The 17,720-nt window shown below is 47.8% G+C and overlaps 6 protein-coding genes and 2 non-coding genes across 8 annotated transcripts; 4 read left to right on the top strand and 4 right to left on the bottom strand.

The window, feature by feature from the left end:
- The first annotated feature begins 1,720 nt into the window (after positions 1-1,720).
- Positions 1,721-1,832, top strand: BO88DRAFT_t154. The gene has a single exon. It is a non-coding gene; the product is annotated as a tRNA-Leu (tRNA).
- Positions 1,833-2,530: 698 nt separating this feature from the next.
- BO88DRAFT_t155 lies at positions 2,531-2,628 on the top strand. Its single transcript has one exon. It is a non-coding gene; the product is annotated as a tRNA-Gly (tRNA).
- Positions 2,629-2,665: 37 nt separating this feature from the next.
- Positions 2,666-5,031, bottom strand: BO88DRAFT_390046 (C6 transcription factor; the record flags this gene model as incomplete). The annotated part of the gene is made up of 6 exons (XM_025704940.1): positions 2,666-3,352; positions 3,409-3,756; positions 3,805-3,978; positions 4,040-4,191; positions 4,266-4,835; positions 4,909-5,031. The coding sequence occupies 6 exons, from the start codon at positions 5,029-5,031 to the stop codon at positions 2,791-2,793; spliced, it is 1,929 nt and encodes a 642-aa protein (XP_025562509.1). The 3' UTR covers positions 2,666-2,790.
- Positions 5,032-6,875: 1,844 nt separating this feature from the next.
- On the bottom strand, positions 6,876-8,654 carry BO88DRAFT_444388 (2-heptaprenyl-1,4-naphthoquinone methyltransferase). Its single transcript, XM_025710102.1, has 5 exons — positions 8,412-8,654; positions 8,293-8,355; positions 7,605-8,225; positions 7,265-7,546; positions 6,876-7,211 (listed from the first exon to the last, which is right to left on the bottom strand). The coding sequence occupies exons 1-5, from the start codon at positions 8,628-8,630 to the stop codon at positions 7,089-7,091; spliced, it is 1,308 nt and encodes a 435-aa protein (XP_025562508.1). The 5' UTR covers positions 8,631-8,654; the 3' UTR covers positions 6,876-7,088.
- A 1,132-nt stretch (positions 8,655-9,786) lies between these two features.
- BO88DRAFT_405566 (bifunctional terpene synthase/polyprenyl synthetase family protein) lies at positions 9,787-12,465 on the top strand. Its single transcript, XM_025706915.1, has 8 exons — positions 9,787-10,102; positions 10,169-10,197; positions 10,274-10,536; positions 10,588-11,188; positions 11,237-11,391; positions 11,446-11,609; positions 11,663-11,910; positions 11,961-12,465. The coding sequence occupies exons 1-8, from the start codon at positions 9,814-9,816 to the stop codon at positions 12,273-12,275; spliced, it is 2,064 nt and encodes a 687-aa protein (XP_025562507.1). The 5' UTR covers positions 9,787-9,813; the 3' UTR covers positions 12,276-12,465.
- Positions 12,466-12,512: 47 nt separating this feature from the next.
- Positions 12,513-13,652, bottom strand: BO88DRAFT_463993 (DODA-type extradiol aromatic ring-opening family dioxygenase; the record flags this gene model as incomplete). The annotated part of the gene is made up of 5 exons (XM_025711291.1): positions 12,513-12,876; positions 12,956-13,084; positions 13,166-13,352; positions 13,415-13,558; positions 13,613-13,652. 5 exons carry the CDS (start codon positions 13,650-13,652, stop codon positions 12,513-12,515), a joined length of 864 nt encoding a protein of 287 aa, XP_025562506.1.
- Positions 13,653-14,401: 749 nt separating this feature from the next.
- BO88DRAFT_426202 (putative exo-polygalacturonase) lies at positions 14,402-15,934 on the top strand (the record flags this gene model as incomplete). The annotated part of the gene is made up of 5 exons (XM_025708887.1): positions 14,402-14,680; positions 14,736-14,992; positions 15,059-15,141; positions 15,203-15,514; positions 15,576-15,934. 5 exons carry the CDS (start codon positions 14,402-14,404, stop codon positions 15,932-15,934), a joined length of 1,290 nt encoding a protein of 429 aa, XP_025562505.1.
- A 243-nt stretch (positions 15,935-16,177) lies between these two features.
- On the bottom strand, positions 16,178-17,530 carry BO88DRAFT_463992 (FAD-dependent oxidoreductase; the record flags this gene model as incomplete). The annotated part of the gene is made up of 3 exons (XM_025711290.1): positions 16,178-16,431; positions 16,481-17,384; positions 17,465-17,530. The coding sequence occupies 3 exons, from the start codon at positions 17,528-17,530 to the stop codon at positions 16,178-16,180; spliced, it is 1,224 nt and encodes a 407-aa protein (XP_025562504.1).
- Positions 17,531-17,720: the final 190 nt, after the last annotated feature.

The following is a 17,720-nucleotide window of genomic DNA, read 5'->3' as shown; positions in this document are numbered from 1 at the left end:
GCGGGCCTGTAATTTATCAGCCAGACGCATCCAAAGTCGCGACGAGCCTGGCGTTCGTCTTCGCAAGTCTCGTTACAGCAACAGACATCGAGGGAGTAACCAGTCTCGTAGGTACCGCTACTTGTTGCATGCCGGGAAATGCGACAACTGTAGCCCAAGTTGCAGCAGAGGTCGTCGCTACTCCCAACGGCCAAGGTTGACAGCACGGCATAGGAAAGGTCGGCCATGAGGCGCTCTCCGATGCGGATGGGGTCATTGGTACTCAGGGTTCGGCCCTTAAGGGGATTGTAGGCCTAAGTCGGATGCGTATGGAGGAACAGATTGCTCGAGTCAATGGGTTCGCAAACTGTGTGTTGCGGATCTTTTGACCGACAATACAGTTGAAGTTAGTATTGATTAGGCAGTTGTGCTGCAAAGAAGACAGTGATCCGATCATTATGGCTGTCCGCATCGTATAGCTAGTCCTTGATGGAGATACGTAGAGAAAGGCACAAGACATACCCGGTACCTCGGTAGATAGCGCCACCGTTGAGGTGACTTCTTTAAGGTCGGAAAGCTAGTAGACTTGGCCGATGGTAGGTATATCTCTTGGAAGGTGAAAAGAAGAAATAGATATTTCGTCGTGTGTGGAATCTTGTAGCCAGCTTTCTGATAATGGCCTCTCATTTCACCTGCAAGAAGCACGTATTTATAGCCGCATCTTACACTCAATGATGGCTTTCCGCCATCGATGTCGCCAAAACCTATCTTTAGTAGCAGTTGGGTATCTGGGACACGCAGTTCGGGTTGCCTCAATCACGCGAGTGGCTAATACCCGCCATCGGCGTGCATCCACTGTTTTCGATCATCTGTTCGCCACGAGTCTTTTAGGAAACCACCTCCAATAGTCCGTAAAGAATGCTCGTATCATCAACAATACCAACCCTGTCCGGTCGAATGCGGACAAACGGTACCTGCTGAATATGGGGCGAGAAGGTTTCAGTATTCCCACTGCCAAACGTCTGGACCTGCCTGAATCAAACGCCTTTGTGCGTGTCCTTCGGAGTCAGGTCTTCTGCATCTTCCACCGTAACCCGGCGGATCACAAACACGTCAACACTTTCCGCAGATGATTTTACCTTCCTCGAGCTTTCCACTCTTGAGGGCCTCCAAAAGCTCTTTCTTCAATCAGAAATTCAAATCTGCAATTTCAACAGTAGACTTCTCATTCGTCTTCGTGGGTTCACATCTCTAGCCCACATCATGATCAAATCCACCCAAAAGGGAGACTTCCGAGCCCATGACGAATATGGTCGAATCCTAGCCTAGCAGATGTCTACTCTGCTAATCAATCGGCTTTTCCTACTATCTGATAGTGCTCGGTTTAGACACTTGATAAGTGTGAATAATAATGAAAATGAAGTAAAGCCGATACCGGTTATATATATACTATCTTAACCAGAAGTTGTTTCTAGATAGACCGGGCATGATCATAGTAGTAGTACGGTGACTGAGTTAGCTACGAGATAACATCATAATCGTGCTGTTGCCTATACAAATAAAAGGATAGCAAGTTAATTCGAGTATCGTTCCTAGCTGAAAGCCATGATGGTATGCGTACGCTTATGCTGCATGCTCATCTGCGCCATCCCTCGCCGACGGCTGGATCAGAAAGGATTTAGGGTACTCCAGCATGGTTTCCTTTATTAGGCAAAATTTGTTGCGTTATTTATATAATCAAGGCAAGATGGCCGAGTTGGTCCAAGGCGTCAGGTTAAGGTCCACCTTAATACCCAGCTTCACAGCTTCCTGATCATCGTAAGATGGCGTGGGTTCGAATCCCACTCTTGTCATTACTTTTTTTCTTCGCCACCATTTGGTAACTAGAATTGTTTTTGTTTCTTCACTACATACAGGAAGGGATTCTTATTATTTCCCCCCCCCCCTAATCCTTTCCTCCGTCTCTCCTACAATCTCCACCTTTCAGTTAATTCCCTTCACTTCCTCATAGATAAACGCTAGACTACAAGCATTTCATCCAGCTTGCTCCGCCCCAGAAACAAACAATAACCTTTTTACTCATTCCCAGTGATATCCAACGAGTCCGATCCTAGCAAGATACGTCAACAAACGAATGAATGGCAAATGAATGTGCCAGCAATTCTCACTCAAGAAGACATCCAGCGTTCAAGATACTAGTATATATTGAAACATACGATCAACCTAGCACCCCGAGAAAAATATACTATTACTAGTACTACTAATAACTTCTAACACCGGGCATCCCACCCCAACATCAACACATGGATAAACCACATCACCCTTCCCATTAAAACCTACTCTACCATCCCTGTCAACCCACCCGCCTTCTCCTACCCTACCAACCACTCCCTAACCCTAACAACCCACCCTTGACAAATCTCACTCACCTCCCTCCTCCTCCTCCTCGCCCTCGGCGGCACCTCACCATACGTGGGCTACAGGTGTTTTAATAACGGGATAGTATCATGTTGCTTATGAAGCAAAGAGAACAATTTATTTTTCACCCCATGCGTTAGTGGTGTAACGGTAACATTCAACCCTTCCATGATCTCTTGCAATAGCAAAGATCGAAAGGTTGGGCCCTGGGTTTGACTCCTAGCTAACGCATTTTGAAGCGTATCTTTTTGCATTCTGCTCAAGGTGTCTGTTATTATTCTATCTGCTGATGTTATTTTTCTTTTGTGATGAGAATTCGTGTTCTTATCTCGCTAATGATACATGAATTTGATGGCGTGCTGCTTGCCTCAATCAATCGTACTCGTTGCTCACCTACAAGACCATTTCATCATCTTCCGCAAGGGCAAGAGTCTCCAGGTCATCCTCCTTCTCTAGAAACTTGTCCATTTCAACGGCTTCGTTTCGTAATGTTCCTGTCAAAACAGCAAAATTGGGATACAGGCTGCTGAGTCCATTGCGCCCCCTAGGTCCCCAAATCCCCTTTTCGAAATCTATGAACAGCGGATCTGTCTCAGGCGGAAGCCTTACCCCAAGCTTTTTCGCCGTGACTTGAACAGTCCGTAATGTGCCCCGTGCAAGAGGCCAGCGTCGAGAGGCTATTTTTGCCGCCACACAAAGATTGGTGAACGCCTCTTGGTTCGCTGGCACCTCAAGTCGTCCCAAGAGAGTGAACATGGCCACTGCAATCCAATGAATGTGACTTGCTGGAAATATATCAATACCCCAGGTAGATCGGTGTATTTCCATTAACCCGGCGATTTGGCGAGCAGATGAAAGAGACATTTCTTCCGGTCCCAAATGCTGATCTTGTGTGTCATGCTCTGCTTTCTTGGCGAGCTCGGTAATTGTGATAGAGATATCGTGATAATACATACTGCGATTGAGCGTTAAATGGAATCGATAATCCTGTCAAACATGAATTTGACATACTGTAGACATAATATGTGGGGGAGGACCACACGCCCAGTTTCGATCCTGAGACATGGCGTGAGGGTCTTTTCCCACACTACCAGACGTTTACGGACTTTTATTTCCATATCTTGAACCTCATCAGGCGTCGGATTCGTAAAGCCGTCGAAGAGCAACGTGCACCAATCGTCGACGATTGCTGTTAGCTCAGATAAGCCATTGAAATAGCACATGTAGTGCCCCTGGAGACCATCGCCGTCGTGCGGATAAGGGTGCCACAGCGGACCGTCATTGTCACGAGAACTAGGCGGACATGGACGGCTAGGCTTCTCGATTAACGGCGGCTTTTGGTAAGCGAAGGCGGTTGCGCTAGTAAAAGTCAGTTTGACCTCCCACACAATCACTGGTCTGACATACATTGTCATGTTGTACAAACCCCAAAGGGTGATATCGGTGACCCGTCGTATATCAGATGCCTCATTAGAATAACCGGAGGGTGCGGTGCGAAGGGTGCGTTGAAGCTCCTTCGCAGCAAAAGCGAGCTGGCCCTGGTATATCCATCCCCGTCTGTCTTTGCCCATCAAGCATGCACTAACCCTCATAATCAGCATCTTGTGAAGTCGTATAAGACGAAAGACATATTAAGTCATACCAAGTTGATAATACTGCGAGCCCTTGTACTGTGGCTAGAGTTGAATGCCCATCTTCTTGTTCGAAACATCTCTTCGCCTCGTTGTAAAAGTGTAATCCTCGCGTAGACGGATCGCTGGGGACTTCGTACGCCTCTGCGAAGTCTGAGTATGCCTGGATGAATGATTACATCAATTTAAATGTCTATCAAAAAAGAAGTCGTCTGAGAGAAGTTGTCGGCAGCTTACACAGGCATCAGCCAGGATGGCGTTAACCAGGAAGGGCGAGCAGAACTGGGAATTGAGCTTGGCTGTTTTCATGTCGCGTATGAATATGTCTTGATCGAGGCAGGGAAAGCAGGGATAGCGCCACGTAAAATACAAGGAGACAAGGTGCGAGACAAAGTGATCATCATCGGTTATTCTAGTCCAAGGTATTGCGGGTACACGAAAGACAGGTTGATCGGCGAGTCGCTTGATGTTGAGCACTCTCCGAGGGATTTTGACGATAACTTCATCTGACAACCGGACTTCATCTATTGAGGAATCGAGGGCACTGATATCTTTTAGCTTGTCCTCGACAAAGAGTTGAAGTTCTTCCAACGACGGATTGCTGCGAATCAACTGTAATAGGGAATGCACCCGTGTGACGCCACCATTTCGTAATATCTCCAGTACCTGCACGAACAGATCGCGGTCGCCTTCTAAGCTGTCAATTTTCCGTTTAAGGTGAATTTTGCGGCGGGAGTCCGTGGCCTCGTCGATATTGCATTCGAGATCGTGCTTGACACAGGAGTCGCATGGTGCTGTTCCGCTGCACTGGAAGAGATGCAGTGTTAACTTTGTGAACGGTCAAAGTACAGGCGATGTATGAGGAATCGTGGGAACAAACCCTCGCCTTCTTCAGGCGGCAATTTGAGCAAGCTGTAGAAACTTTTCTTGTCGAAGGTCGTGGCACGGGGTCCTTAACTGGGGCTGCAGGGGCCAAAATCCGCGGTTTTCTCTCCGAGGTCATAGATTGGATGTTTTACTGCCTTCGAGACTTGACAATAATGGACGTCCTAGGAGCTCCCAACTGTCCAAAGAAAATGAATCATGATGGATAGAGTAAGGTGGACAGTAATTAAAGCTTATAAAAGGACGGCAAGAGGGAGTGTGCCTGCCTTAGATACTTACTTCAATCCTCAGACGGTCAAGTGGTCACACTTGGCGGGGACGCTAGTAAATGGAAATGACTTCCAGCCAATCCCCCCGAGGCCCACAACAGTGCGGGAGGAACTGCCAGACCAATGATCGTCCACTTTCGTCTGCCTGTGACATCTTGTTGGTTTAACCCGGTTCCTCACCATTTCCTTTCTCGGGCAGTCCCGTAAAATGTACATCCGCACTGAAAAAGCCGTCCGCCTATCCGCCTATACATGCTGCGGGCGTTGCCTCTTGCGTCACCGCGAGCTATCCAATCTGGGACGGGATGCATGGAGAATACCGCCACCATCAGAGCTACGTAGTTTATCGATCGCACAATACTTGCCCAAAGGAGAAACATTCTAGAACTCCACTCGAACCTTTGTAGTCTGAGCTGCTCTTTGCGGGGCTTTCCACAGCTCGAAATTTTGGTTGGTAGATTCATACAGCTAGCTCATCCACCCCTGACTGTTCCTTATTCAGGAATTTCTGTTTGGTGGGTCCTTTTCGATGCAGTGGTCTCCGCGGACCGACTACGTACTACAGAAACGGCTTCTTGAATTGTAGCGACGAGTAGGGCTCAGGATCTGTCATTAGATAAGCCCGATGATATAATTCGGTGTTTTATCGGTCATCGACTTGCCACGACCACCTGACAGTCAAGCTTGCCTCTTGAACTGCGCCCTGTTTTTAGTCACTTGGTGATCAACTTCCTATTCGAACTACTTTTGTCGTGCGTTCCCTCAGGCTGGTCGCATCATTGGTGTGCATTAAATGACCGACGATCTCGTCGTCACAGGTTATTAAAGTCTAGACCACAGAGATAACCTAAGGGCTAGCTGTGATTAGTGCAGCCCTGTGGAGTTCATATCTTGATCATTATTCTGTACTGCTACTTTGTACGTATGGTGTCTGAAGGATGACCGACCGTGCTTGATTTTGCCACACTTTGTGCAGGTCTTTTCTTCCTTTCTTACTTTCTTTCTTTCTAGCTGAAGGTTTGACTGCCGGGAAAGTGGTCTGATAATCATCAACGAACATAAATCTCAGCTCTTGCCCCAGTCAATCGCTTTGGGGGTGCAATACTCCTTGATCATGCTTCTTCATCTGTTTTGTATACAAGATTTAGAGACTTTGTTCAGAAGAGGCGTCTTAAAGATATGATCCGGTAAATACCCTACCTCATGAATGGGATCTAAAAGGATGTATCGTCCCCGTGACCGAATTTATTACCAATAGCAGCAATACCGAGTATAAGCTCTCATTAAACTCGAACACCATCATTGTGTATACTCCCTATTTCTGATCCAAATTGCAGCTCATTCCTTCCCTCTTTTCAGCTGCTACTTTTCTCCTCACAGCAGCCCCCCGCTCGCCTCAGCCCTCCGTCCGCGATAGCAACCCAGCAGCGTCGGCTTCGTTGAGCAATGGGTAATTTCTCTCTCTCACCACTGGAACAGATCATATGACAAAGATATCTAAGAAGTCTACTCGGACAAATCTGTGTCTGCAACTCCAAGGACGGATCTTAGAAATCTGCTAATTCTGCAGTAGTCTGCACTAACCTCAAGTGTTGTAGTTCAAAGCAGAGACCTTCATTTGGTATGTGGTATTGGGGTTGGGAACCGTATCCTACAGGCTACCGAGTCAGGATGTGGTGAGTTGTACACACTTCGAAAATTAGCAGATTCTGGGGGCAAGTACTATATAACCTCGGGTAATTTGCTGGTGCTACCATGGCAGGGGCCAAAAGCTTAGCCGAACTCTCCCGATCCCAACCATACTATAAAGCCTACTTATCTGACCAACATCCAACGCTACCTCGGATAATAGAACTACGAAATCACAGCCACAAATTTGGACTCGGAATACTATGAGTAAACAACCCTAAGCATCTGCAATATCCAGATCCTCATACCCAACAACCGGCTCAGGGGCTCGAACTGCGCAAATCGTATAATTACCCAAGATGCGATTACGAAACCCGGCTTCGCAGTACTCGAAGTAATACTAAGTCATTAGCAACTCGTGATATTCTCAAAGTAACATTCGGGAAAGCTCACCAGCCAGCGTCGTCGATAAGCCTCAACCTCCTTTCCCGAAGCCTCAGGGTGCCGACTGTAAAAGTCTGATCTGATATCTTCCCAATTTGCGAGGAAGTTATCCCTCCATCCTAGTAAGGTCTTCCCGTAATGAGGGCCCGAACTGAGCACCGAAGTCACTTCCAATGATCCTTTGCTGCCGCGATGTAGAGAATCGAAGAGAATGTTCGGGGTGGGGAGGTACCCGCCTGGGAAGACGTAGCGGTCGATGTATTCACCCATTCGGGGGTTTGTTTCGTGGAACTGCCAGATCTAAGATAATCATTCTATGTGACGGAATCAAGACGGGGGAGTAGCATACTGGTTGTATCTTCGTTATCCCATCAATCACCAACACACCATCCTCCGGCGGCAGCAGTTGCGAGATTACTTCGAAATACTGATCCATATACTCAGCGCCGACGTGCTCAAACATCCCAATCGAGATAACACGGTCATAGTATCCACTCTCAGGTCGGGGTGCGTTGCGATAATCGCACAGTAAAACGCGAATGCGGTCCTGCAGGCCTGCCTCGCGGATCCGCTCATCGGCAAGACTCTTCTGTTCCTCGGAAAGAGTAATTCCCGTCGCTTTGCAGCCAGTGAGTCGTGCTGCTTCGATGATCAGATCTCCCCAGCCGCAGCCAATGTCCAGTAAGTGGTGCGTTGATTGAAGCCGCGCCTTTTTGATCATGTAGTGAACTTTCCTTCGCTGGGCTGTTTGAAGGGATTCTGCTGCATTACTCGAGAAATGTGCGCAGGAGTAGTTCAAGTCTGGAGACAGAAAGTTGGTGAATAGTCCGTTCGAGGTATCGTAGTGAGAAGCGATGTTGCTACGCGCATTCTCAATGTTGTTTTTCGGTCGCCACCATTGGGCTAGGCGGACGAGAAGGTGGAACGGTGAGCCTCCCGAGTCGAGCGTGGAGCGGTTTTGAATGTATAGCTGATTGACTTAAGTTTTAGTTTGACATGTTCTGCGGCATTGTTTCTGTGAGTAAGAGACGGCTTACGTCGAAGATCTTGGACACGTTATCACATTCTATTTCTTGGAACATGTAGGATTCTGCAAATCCCTTCAATGTATTAGTTGCTTATAGCCAATCTCGTTGGAAGCTCGCCAAATGCTTACCAGATCGAAATCTAGGAAGGCCCTCTTCCAAAAGTTCACATCCTTAACGCGGACAATTGCTTTCTCAGAATCGGGGATGGTCGGGTCATCATACAGAACTTCTTCCTCTTCACCAACATGGTCGGTCAATTTCACTGGGGCTGAAATTCGCCGCAGGGTGTCTTGTACCATGCGAAGAGCATAAAATTGGAATGACTGAGTGATAGCGGTTAGCACCATGTTCACGGAGTAGCAGGATTTCACAAAATGTGGAGTTTACCGTTCATTTCGCAGGGGTGAGCACTACTCTTTAAGCTCTTCAATACAGCAGACGAGTCCCTAACATACGGGCAACATAATACGGACACGATTTCTGCATTAGTTTCCTGCTCTAGTCAAACTATTTCTCGTAATTCTGCAAGCCAAGGATCATTTATAGTCAGAGACGGTGATTGAATAATAGAAGCCAATGGCATGTACTGCGCCTAAAATCTCCGTGGATGATAGCGGCTAGTGCTGCAGAAGCATAAGCAGCTCGACGTAAACGAGGGCAGGGACTGGTCCGATTGCCAACACGGGCGAGTTACATTGCCGGCTGGACAATTCGGGCTTAGCGTTTTCGCCCCTATCGGGTCCAAATGAGACGAGGATATTCGCAGCGTTTCGGTGTCCGCCCATGGGAAGAATGCATAGCAACCAATAGGGACAATCTGGAGTACCTGAGCGCCCTTAAGTGTAGCCCTTCAATACTTTTTAAATTTCGAGTGGCGTGGTGTCGCGATGATCGCAAATCCAGTTCCACAAAGGCGAGCCTCACACGACTTAGAAAGCTTTGGGTAAAATGACCTGTTAGAATCCTCTAGGTCGAACTGCAGATGTCTCCTGTTGTATTTCGATTAGCATAGTTGCAGTGATATATAACTACGTTGATTTCACTTGGTGTAGCCCATCCGAGAGTTAGGGTTCTCCCAGATTAAGGCCCCCGGGACACATTCGCCATAAGAGTTGTCTTTGAAGAGCTAGACAGCGTAGCAATTACATTCTGATGAGGAATCGTAGATTAGAGTCCTATTTGAGGTACAAATGCATATCGTTTTGGCAGTCTACTCGATTTGTCGTGGGGTGAGTCTGCAGGTAAGCTGGCCTAAAAGGGTTTAATTTCTCTGCAGGAAAAGGCAGGCGAGCAATTACCGATGGGATACGTGACCAGAAATGCATGCTGGTAATATATGCGGGAGTTGGAGTGTCCATTGGCTGAAACGCATCAAGCATGCAGGATGGAGAATCTCATCACTTCCACACTATTTCGGTGGGGAGGGGAAACGCTCGGACGCGTCACCGCTTATTTACCTGCATTAAGGCTACCCCCAACTTCCAGACGCTTCGTTTTCATAATCTGCAACGTCTCCAGCCACAGATCATCATGTCGGTCTTTAACGATTATTCCTTCCACCACTCGCGGCCGATCGAGGCTAGTGAGCTGCCGGAAGGCTATTTCCATATTATCCCTAGTCGCGTATCATCTTCGCCTGTTGACAGCGGTGTCATCGACCAGATAAGAGATGAATGGAGCCGAGCTTTAGGCAAGGAGTCGACTGTTCCCATTCTGGACAACAAAACCCTCTCTAGTTTCTTATATGTATACCCGGAATGTCCGCCAACCGAACGGGGTGCGATGTTCAAATTCGCTGCCATTGTCGCGCTGTGGAGCGGTAAGCACACTTCACGTGCCCTGGTATCTGAGAAGTGAGTGAGTTAACGTGAAGGGGAGAATACAGAAGAAATAGACAGATTTGACGCTGCAGAGGTGTGTTGTGTCTGTCTCTAATCTCTAGTCTATGACAATTCAGATCTATACCATTGTGTTTATTGACCTACGTCAGCGCAAAGTAATTGTTCATCATCTTGCCTGCCAAATTCTGACTAGAACCTACGGAGTAACCTCATTTGGAAGCGGGTACGAAATCAACGATCCGTATTATGACGCACTTACAGAAATACTTTGGCAGCCTGGGTGTCATGAACATGAGCAGAAAATTCTTCTGAAAAATATCTCGGCAATGCTGGAAACTCCGACGAGGCCCTCTCTAGACAAAATGACATTTGGTGCGTACAAAGAGCAGAGGAGTCAAAATAGTGCTGGAAAGTAAGTGCCCGATACTACGCGGGAAAGTAGCATAGCGCTGACATGGTAAAGGTTCGCTAGTTTGGTCATTCCTATCTTTCACGGTTTACATATCAGTGAGAGTGAACAGGCCTCAGTGGCGTCACTTATTAAGCTTGGTAGCTTAATTACCGGGCTAGCCAGCGATTTTGAGAGTTTTCATGTAGACTTCGAGAAGCATGCCACAAGTGACAGCCTTGACGTCATATCCAATGCAATGGCTGTCCTGATGGCCAACTATGGCTACACTGAAGAAGAAGCGAGCGACATCCTGAAGAGTGTGATACTGTTTTTTGAGCGACAGTTTCTTATTGATTACGATGATTGGGAAGCCTCTCCGGGCTCAAAGTCAACTGACCTGCGAGCTTACATGGCCCTCTGGGTCACAAGTGTTGGAGGGGCGTGTTATGCACAGGCCATCTCACCAAGATATCATGGACTCGAGCGAAAAACAACCGCAGAAGACAGAGCACAGCTTACAGGTCGCAATAAGATACGCTATAATCTCCATGGTTATCCTCCACCAGCTTCAAGCCAGAAAACTTCCAGTACACCCAGAAAAGATGTTACGATTTTCTCAGCGGGAGATCAACGGGACATTCTAGCACCATTTCAGAAGGCACCAGCAGAGCAGGTAAGACCATTTCCGGACCTACATCTGGCACACTACTGACAGCAGCAGCTATGCATGGCTCCGTACGAATACACGAAATCAACGGCCGGAAAGAAGATGATGTCTAAGTTCATCAAATGTCTACGGACTTGGCTCGATTTGCCAGATACTTCAGCCACAATTATAGAACACGTCACAGATATGATCTTCCAATCCACTCTCATGTTTGTACTCCCCTCGATAACCGTCCCTTGCATAAACTCAGACCAACCAACCAGGATTGACGACATCGAGGATGATTCAATGCTCCGTCGCGGGAAACCAGCTGCGCATCTCGTATTTGGCAAGTCACAGACTATCAACAGCGCAACCTACCTATTTGCGAAGGCGAGTCGTGATCTGGACCAGCTGCAACAGGAAGCGTGCAAAGCAGCCTTTCTCGGTCCGTAGCCACCAGAACCCAACCCTCTTCTAACCCGTTTCTAACGTCTACAGACGAACTGGAGACGCTAGCCCTCGGGCAAGCTCTTGATCTTCACTGGAAGTTTCAGAAGAAATGCCCAACAACCAGCGAATATCTTACTATGGTCGATAACAAAACCGGCGGGCTCTTCCGAATGGCATTACGCGTTATGGAGATTGAGTCAAAGACGGAGCCGTGCCCTGATCTTATGCACCTCATAACATTGATGGGGAGATACTACCAAATCCGAGATGACTACATGAATTTGACGTCAGATGAGGTATGTGCCTGGAATAGATTGGGATTAAAGAAGGTCCTGACATGGCATAGTATACCGAAACCAAAGGCTACTGCGAGGACCTCTCGGAGGGCAAACTGTCCTTCCCGCTTATTCATGCCTTGCAAAACAGCCCTGCGGCAGACATGATGCGAGGGCTATTGTTTCACCGAGAGAATGGTCAGGAGCTGTCGTCAGAAATGAAGAGATATGTTATCGATGAGATGAAAAAGGCTGGTAGTCTCGCATATGCTCGAGATACTGCAATGCAGCTTTTTGATGCAATGATGGAAACGCTGGAGCGAGTTGAGGCTAAACTCGGTCCGAATGAAGGGTTGAAGGCTTTATTGCGTTTGTTGAAGCTGTGATTGATGGTGGATAATCTTTCAGGTGTTGTAAAGGGAAAGTAGTGTGATGGGGGGAAAGTGCGCACAATCACGAGCAGGGAAATGGCTAAACTGAAAGTATTGATAGCTATCTGGATAATATGATGGAAGGAGATGAGGTTTAAAAGTCCGGGAGGCACACTCAGTCTGCGTTGAATGTGATGGTGCAGCGAATTATTGGTATCCTAAGAACTAGAACAAATTTCATAGTATTGGCCATCACAGACGCCCACTCAAACCCTCATCCGCTGAAGGCAGTTTTCCAAGACGGAACGACAGGTACGACTGCCCTATAATATACCGATCCTGATTCCAGACCTTATATTCCGACCAATCGCGCCCGACACCCAGAGTCATATATAACGGTAAAACATGTTCCTCTGTAGGGTGAGCGTCCAACCAATCCTCACGCTTTTGGAATGCTAGAAACTGCGCGTTTCTCTCTATGGGGGTCGGGGCAGACAAGGCCTTCAAAGCCGCTTGTTCTATTGATCTAGCCACTGTTGTGTCGGTCTTTCCTTCGCGGGTCGCTCGAAGGTTGTGAACGATCATGCCTGATCCAATGAGGAGAATGCGACCCGGTCTAGTGAGTGAATTAGCTTTGTGTCCATATACTGGCTTTCCAATGATTGTCGATGAACGAATGACGGTGGGGAACATACAATGACGAAAGTGCTTCGCCTAGCCGGACGTGTGCATTCAGATCGTTTCCTGCGTAGGTGGAAATCTGCAGGATGGGGATATCCAGTTCGTCCTCTCCTTCAGGAAACATGAGTTTGAAGGGTACCCATCTGGATATAGTTAGAGCACTTGTCTAAGTAGTTTGAGAGAGAGAATCTTGGCTTCTCAAAAGTGCAGTGAAGGCAACTCACATTCCGTGGTCAAGATCGCGTTCCACTCCCTCCGCTTTAATCCCTTGATCGAGGAGATGCTGCAATACCTTCTCTCCTAGGGCTCGAGAGGACTTATGCTCGTATTGATACTCGAAGACGTGTGGGAATGTCGTGTGCCAGGAAGAACCCAAGTCATGCCACACCTTGGTGGGCTCTTTAAGGTTCACTGTGGCAGAATGGTTTCAGATTTTTTGTCCAGTGGATGGATCCTGCTTCTATCCCATTTACCTTCAATAGCGTCACTTTCGCCTTGAAAGTGACCGCAAGTGACGACGATTGCTTCCGGTTTCAGGGCCTTGATTTCCTTCCCGATCTCGCGAAGATCTTGTTGAACGGGCCCATAGCCGGGTTTAAAGAGGATGCTAACTCCGCCTGGTGGTAGTCAGAAAAATGCTTTTACGCTTTAGCAACTATAGGCTCTCGAACCGTGGCCGATAAAGTATGTGGGGAGTTTCTCATCCGACATGGTGGACGTTGCTGTTGCTTCGGCGTCCCCGACGGCGCGCATATCCACTCAGAAAAGCCAAGCAAAATGAGGGGATACAAAACCTAACATAAAAGGCGGGGCTGAGGGTCGATTTTATATGCCGTTAGCCTTATTTGCCAGTATCATGGAAACGCACGTTAGCGTCCAGCAAAGCAACGAGATTGGCTCGACCAGGGCAAGAAGTGGAGAGGTCTTAATGATTTAGCCGCTAGCTAGATGGTGGACGATGGCGATTGATAGGTGAATATTGCATCATCAATATGGTTGTTCGTAGAGAGTATATGTAAGTGTATACTGATATGTAGAGTGTACAGGTTCAATGATGGGTGGTATACAGAGCCAAGGGTGCCTGCCCAAGCCTCGACTCGAGGTGGAGAAATTGTAAGTACTAGTACGCGCGGCCGCTTCCTTGAAGAACCTTGTTGGTATGGATGACAGCTAACGCAGACAATTAAAAACTCTGCATGATGAAAGCGCAATATATATTCGAGTACAATGATAGGCTCATACCCCTGGTAACTGTAGATCATGGAAAATTGCTCATGATGTTTCGCACCTATCACAGCTGGGCTTTGTGCACGTCGGGGTAAACCTACCCCGGGATGAGGGGTTGCATGTCAGGGTCCAGTCCTGCAGACTTGTATATTTACCTGCTTGATATTCAGTTACATTTCTGGTTCATGCGAGTTTAATTCTTAAAGACAGCTTCTATACTGATCAATCTAGTCATGGCGCTTGTAGTATTGAGATTTCTCTTTCTCGCCTCTCTCATCATCCCATCCATCGCGCTATCGGACCAAGCTAGGAACGGCAATGCAAGAGCCCAATGCGAAGTCAAACCAGGTGGTTCATCAGAAATAGATGATGTGCCTGCTATCCTCGATGCGCTGACAACGTGTGGTTCCGGTGGCCGGGTGACATTCACCAATCACACCTACTATATCAATTCCGTCATGAACACAACATGGCTAGATGATGTTGAGATTGATCTGCAAGGTACACTATTGGTAAATAGAGACTTTATGTAGCCCCGACCTCTTCTAGCTTGTTGACACTGGACAGTGGAGCACTAACATATCTTACTGGCTGAACCACTCCCTCCCTGTCGGATACCAAAACCAATCCACTGCCTGGATCCTGGGCGGGAAAGACATTGTCTTTGAAGGACATGGATATGGAACCTTCAATGGAAGCGGACAGACCTGGTATAAATATGTTGGATCGACATCGAATTACCCACGGCGACCGAACCAGTTGACGGTTTCGGGAGCAACAGGTGCAGTGTTCAAGGGATTGCGATTCGTGCAGAGTCAGATGTGGTATGTACCAACCGATGATATTGTGAGCCTTAAGATATCAGTCTATGAGCTGAAAAAGGAAACCAGGACGATGTCAATCATCTACACCTCGGACTCAGTGTTCGACTCCATCTACGTGAACAATCTGTACGATGACGGTGATTCAGCGCGTTAGTACCATACCTTGTATTGACCAAGGCAAAATCCACGCCTCTAACTTAATCTAAATAGAAAACACGGATGGCGCAAATACCATCTACAGCAAGAACATTACATTCACCAACTGGGAAGTTGTCAATGGCGATGATAGTATTAGCACGAAAGCCAACTCCACCGACATCACGATCGCCAACTCGACATTTACCAGCGGCCTCGGCATTGCCATTGGGAGCATTGGTCAATACAACGGTGCTTTTGAGACAGTCGAGGGTCTCAGAATCTCCAACATTACATACGACAAGACCACTCATGCCGTGTACTTCAAAACTTGGACAGGTGACCAGGTCGGATATCCGCCTAATGGAGGGGGCGGGGGTTTGGGATGTACATTCCACACATTGAATATCCAACCCCTGTGATAATACAAACCCTAACATGAGAGCAGATGCCTCCGACATTGTCGCAACCAACTTGAAAACCCACAATCTCAAAGGCGCTCCTTTTACAATTTCTCAGTGCACAACGTTCTCTGGCGCCTCAGGAAACTGCACCAATTCCAAATTTCAGATCCGCGATCTTGTTTTAACTGATATCTCGGGTACGGTCGATTCAGCGGAGGTTGCAAGTTTCCAGTGTAGTGCTGTTGCTCCGTGCGAAGATATCACTATTGAAAATGTGAGTTTGCGGATAGCGGGAAATACGACCCTTGCAGATGAGTATCTTTGTGGGAATGTGGATGGAACCGTTGGGTGGAATTGCACTGGGGTGGTGTGTGTTGGGTCAAGTGCTACTGGGGGATGTTAGCCCAGTAGTTGGGTTATATCTGGAACGGTTGATAATCTGATAGTCGTGTGTAACAATGTTAATGGAACTACATGGGATATATCACAGCGTGTAGGAAAGATATATCCGAAGGCATGGACTAAGGCCTTTCCAAGACCTGAGTTGATATATCTAACGTAACGAGAAATTAGAGAATAATCAAGTGTCATTTACCAGTTTTCATACATGCATCTATTCATAAACAACAATATCTCATTCAATGCACTATAAACGCTCAGCTTCGCCCGTGACAGCTCTTTTAGTCAAGATGGCCGAGTGTTCATTCAGCTGTTCCCAAGCATGTGCATCATGGCAGGCCTGTCGACTCAGCCGGACGGCGCGTCTAGTGCGCGACCGCATTTCTGCCTCATACTCATCCAATGCATCCTTGGCCCCTTTCTCACCCGAGTACACCTTCTTCAGCGCCTGAAAGAGATTAAAGGCGTCTAACAGCCCATGGTTCGCAGCTTCTCCCCGATCTGCTCGAGTCAGAACAACATCACCAGAAAGTCGCAAACAGAAACTTACACATTGTCATAGCGTGGGCCGCGTCTCCAGCCAGAGTGACTCGACCATCACAATTGTCCCAATCCAAACATTCCCAATCTGCCAGTTTAATTTCAACTACTGGCGTTCCTTCCGGGATGCCTTCCACAACCGATCGCAGAAACGGGACGAATCCCACTGAGCGTCGCTTCATATTCTCCAACCGCTCAGCATCAGTGGCAGCCACTTCGTCTACCTCACTTTTCACCGGCCATGACATACATATCTGGGCCCGATAATGCTCATCGGGTGTTCCCCGCGTGCCATTCCTGTCGGGAGTCTCAAGCATGGAGAACCAGAAGAACACGCCCGTGCTGGGATGACAACCCTGGAATAGCAATGGATCCATTGATCGCAGCGGCTTGATTTCCTGCGGGGACAAATCCACTGCTACCCCGGTGAATCTGATGGGAAGTACAGAGTTGCTGTATGCATCAGGTCGCAGGACTCGTCTCACCAATGATCGGCTTCCTTCGACGCCGATGACGAATCTTCCTGACACGCGGGTGCCATCTGCCAGGACCAGACACGGAGCAGCAGTAGAGTCACTTTTCACATCCACGTCAACCACTTGAGAATTCCAACTAACATGGTGTTCGATCCCCCGGAGCAAGGCTTGGCGCATCTTCTCCCGGTTGACCCGCCAGCGGGTACTAGGGGGAATCTTGAACTTGGGCTCACCGGTCGCGAGGTCAATGAAAAGGAAATTCCCATTGTCGTTCTTGGCCACTTGGGGGTCTACCTGTACCTCCTGGATAGCTTGTAATGTCTCCTCGGGCAACATCTTTTGAATGTACTCTAGGGCCCAGTGCAAAGTAATGGCCCAGCCTTGACCGCGGGCATCCGGTGACGCATCACGTTCGTAAATGCGGAAGGGGATGTTGGCCTAGACGTGTCTATTTAGCATTCATATATTACTGCTGATATTGCGAACAGCTTATACGGAGTATCATCATTTAATCATACCTTCTGAAGAGCCTGACCGAGAGTCAGTCCGACAATGCCGGCACCTACAATGAGAACGGGTTCCATGGTGATGATTCTGGGGTATAGTTGAGGATCTATCTGACCGGCATTTCCTCGCCTGAAAATAATTTACGCGTCATTTAGAACTATCTGGCCTGTAATATATCCTGCTGGTCAAGTGGCTTATCCGTCGGTTGATCGGATAGTACGTACCAGTGGCTGATGCTAGCGTCGTCGGACCGTCGCATAGATAAGC

Source organism: Aspergillus vadensis (assembly GCF_003184925.1).
Source record: "Aspergillus vadensis CBS 113365 unplaced genomic scaffold BO88scaffold_13, whole genome shotgun sequence".
Classification (NCBI taxonomy): domain Eukaryota; kingdom Fungi; phylum Ascomycota; class Eurotiomycetes; order Eurotiales; family Aspergillaceae; genus Aspergillus; species Aspergillus vadensis.
Note: the sequence above shows the minus strand (reverse complement) of the source record. Positions and strands in the feature narration are given on the sequence as shown.

Bases quoted from the DNA above. Each gene is read 5' to 3' on its own strand.
- BO88DRAFT_405566 (XM_025706915.1), top strand. From the start codon at position 9,814: ATGTCGGTCTTTAACGATTATTCCTTCCACCACTCGCGGCCGATCGAG. The intron at 11,189-11,236 runs GTAAGACCATTT...TGACAGCAGCAG, and splicing joins AGAAGGCACCAGCAGAGCAG to CTATGCATGGCTCCGTACGA. The intron at 11,610-11,662 runs GTCCGTAGCCAC...TAACGTCTACAG, and splicing joins GTGCAAAGCAGCCTTTCTCG to ACGAACTGGAGACGCTAGCC.
- BO88DRAFT_444388 (XM_025710102.1), bottom strand. From the start codon at position 8,630: ATGGTGCTAACCGCTATCACTCAGTCATTCCAATTTTATGCTCTTCGC. The intron at 8,356-8,411 runs GTAAGCATTTGG...AATACATTGAAG, and splicing joins CCTTCCTAGATTTCGATCTG to GGATTTGCAGAATCCTACAT. The intron at 7,547-7,604 runs GTATGCTACTCC...TAGATCTGGCAG, and splicing joins GGATAACGAAGATACAACCA to TTCCACGAAACAAACCCCCG.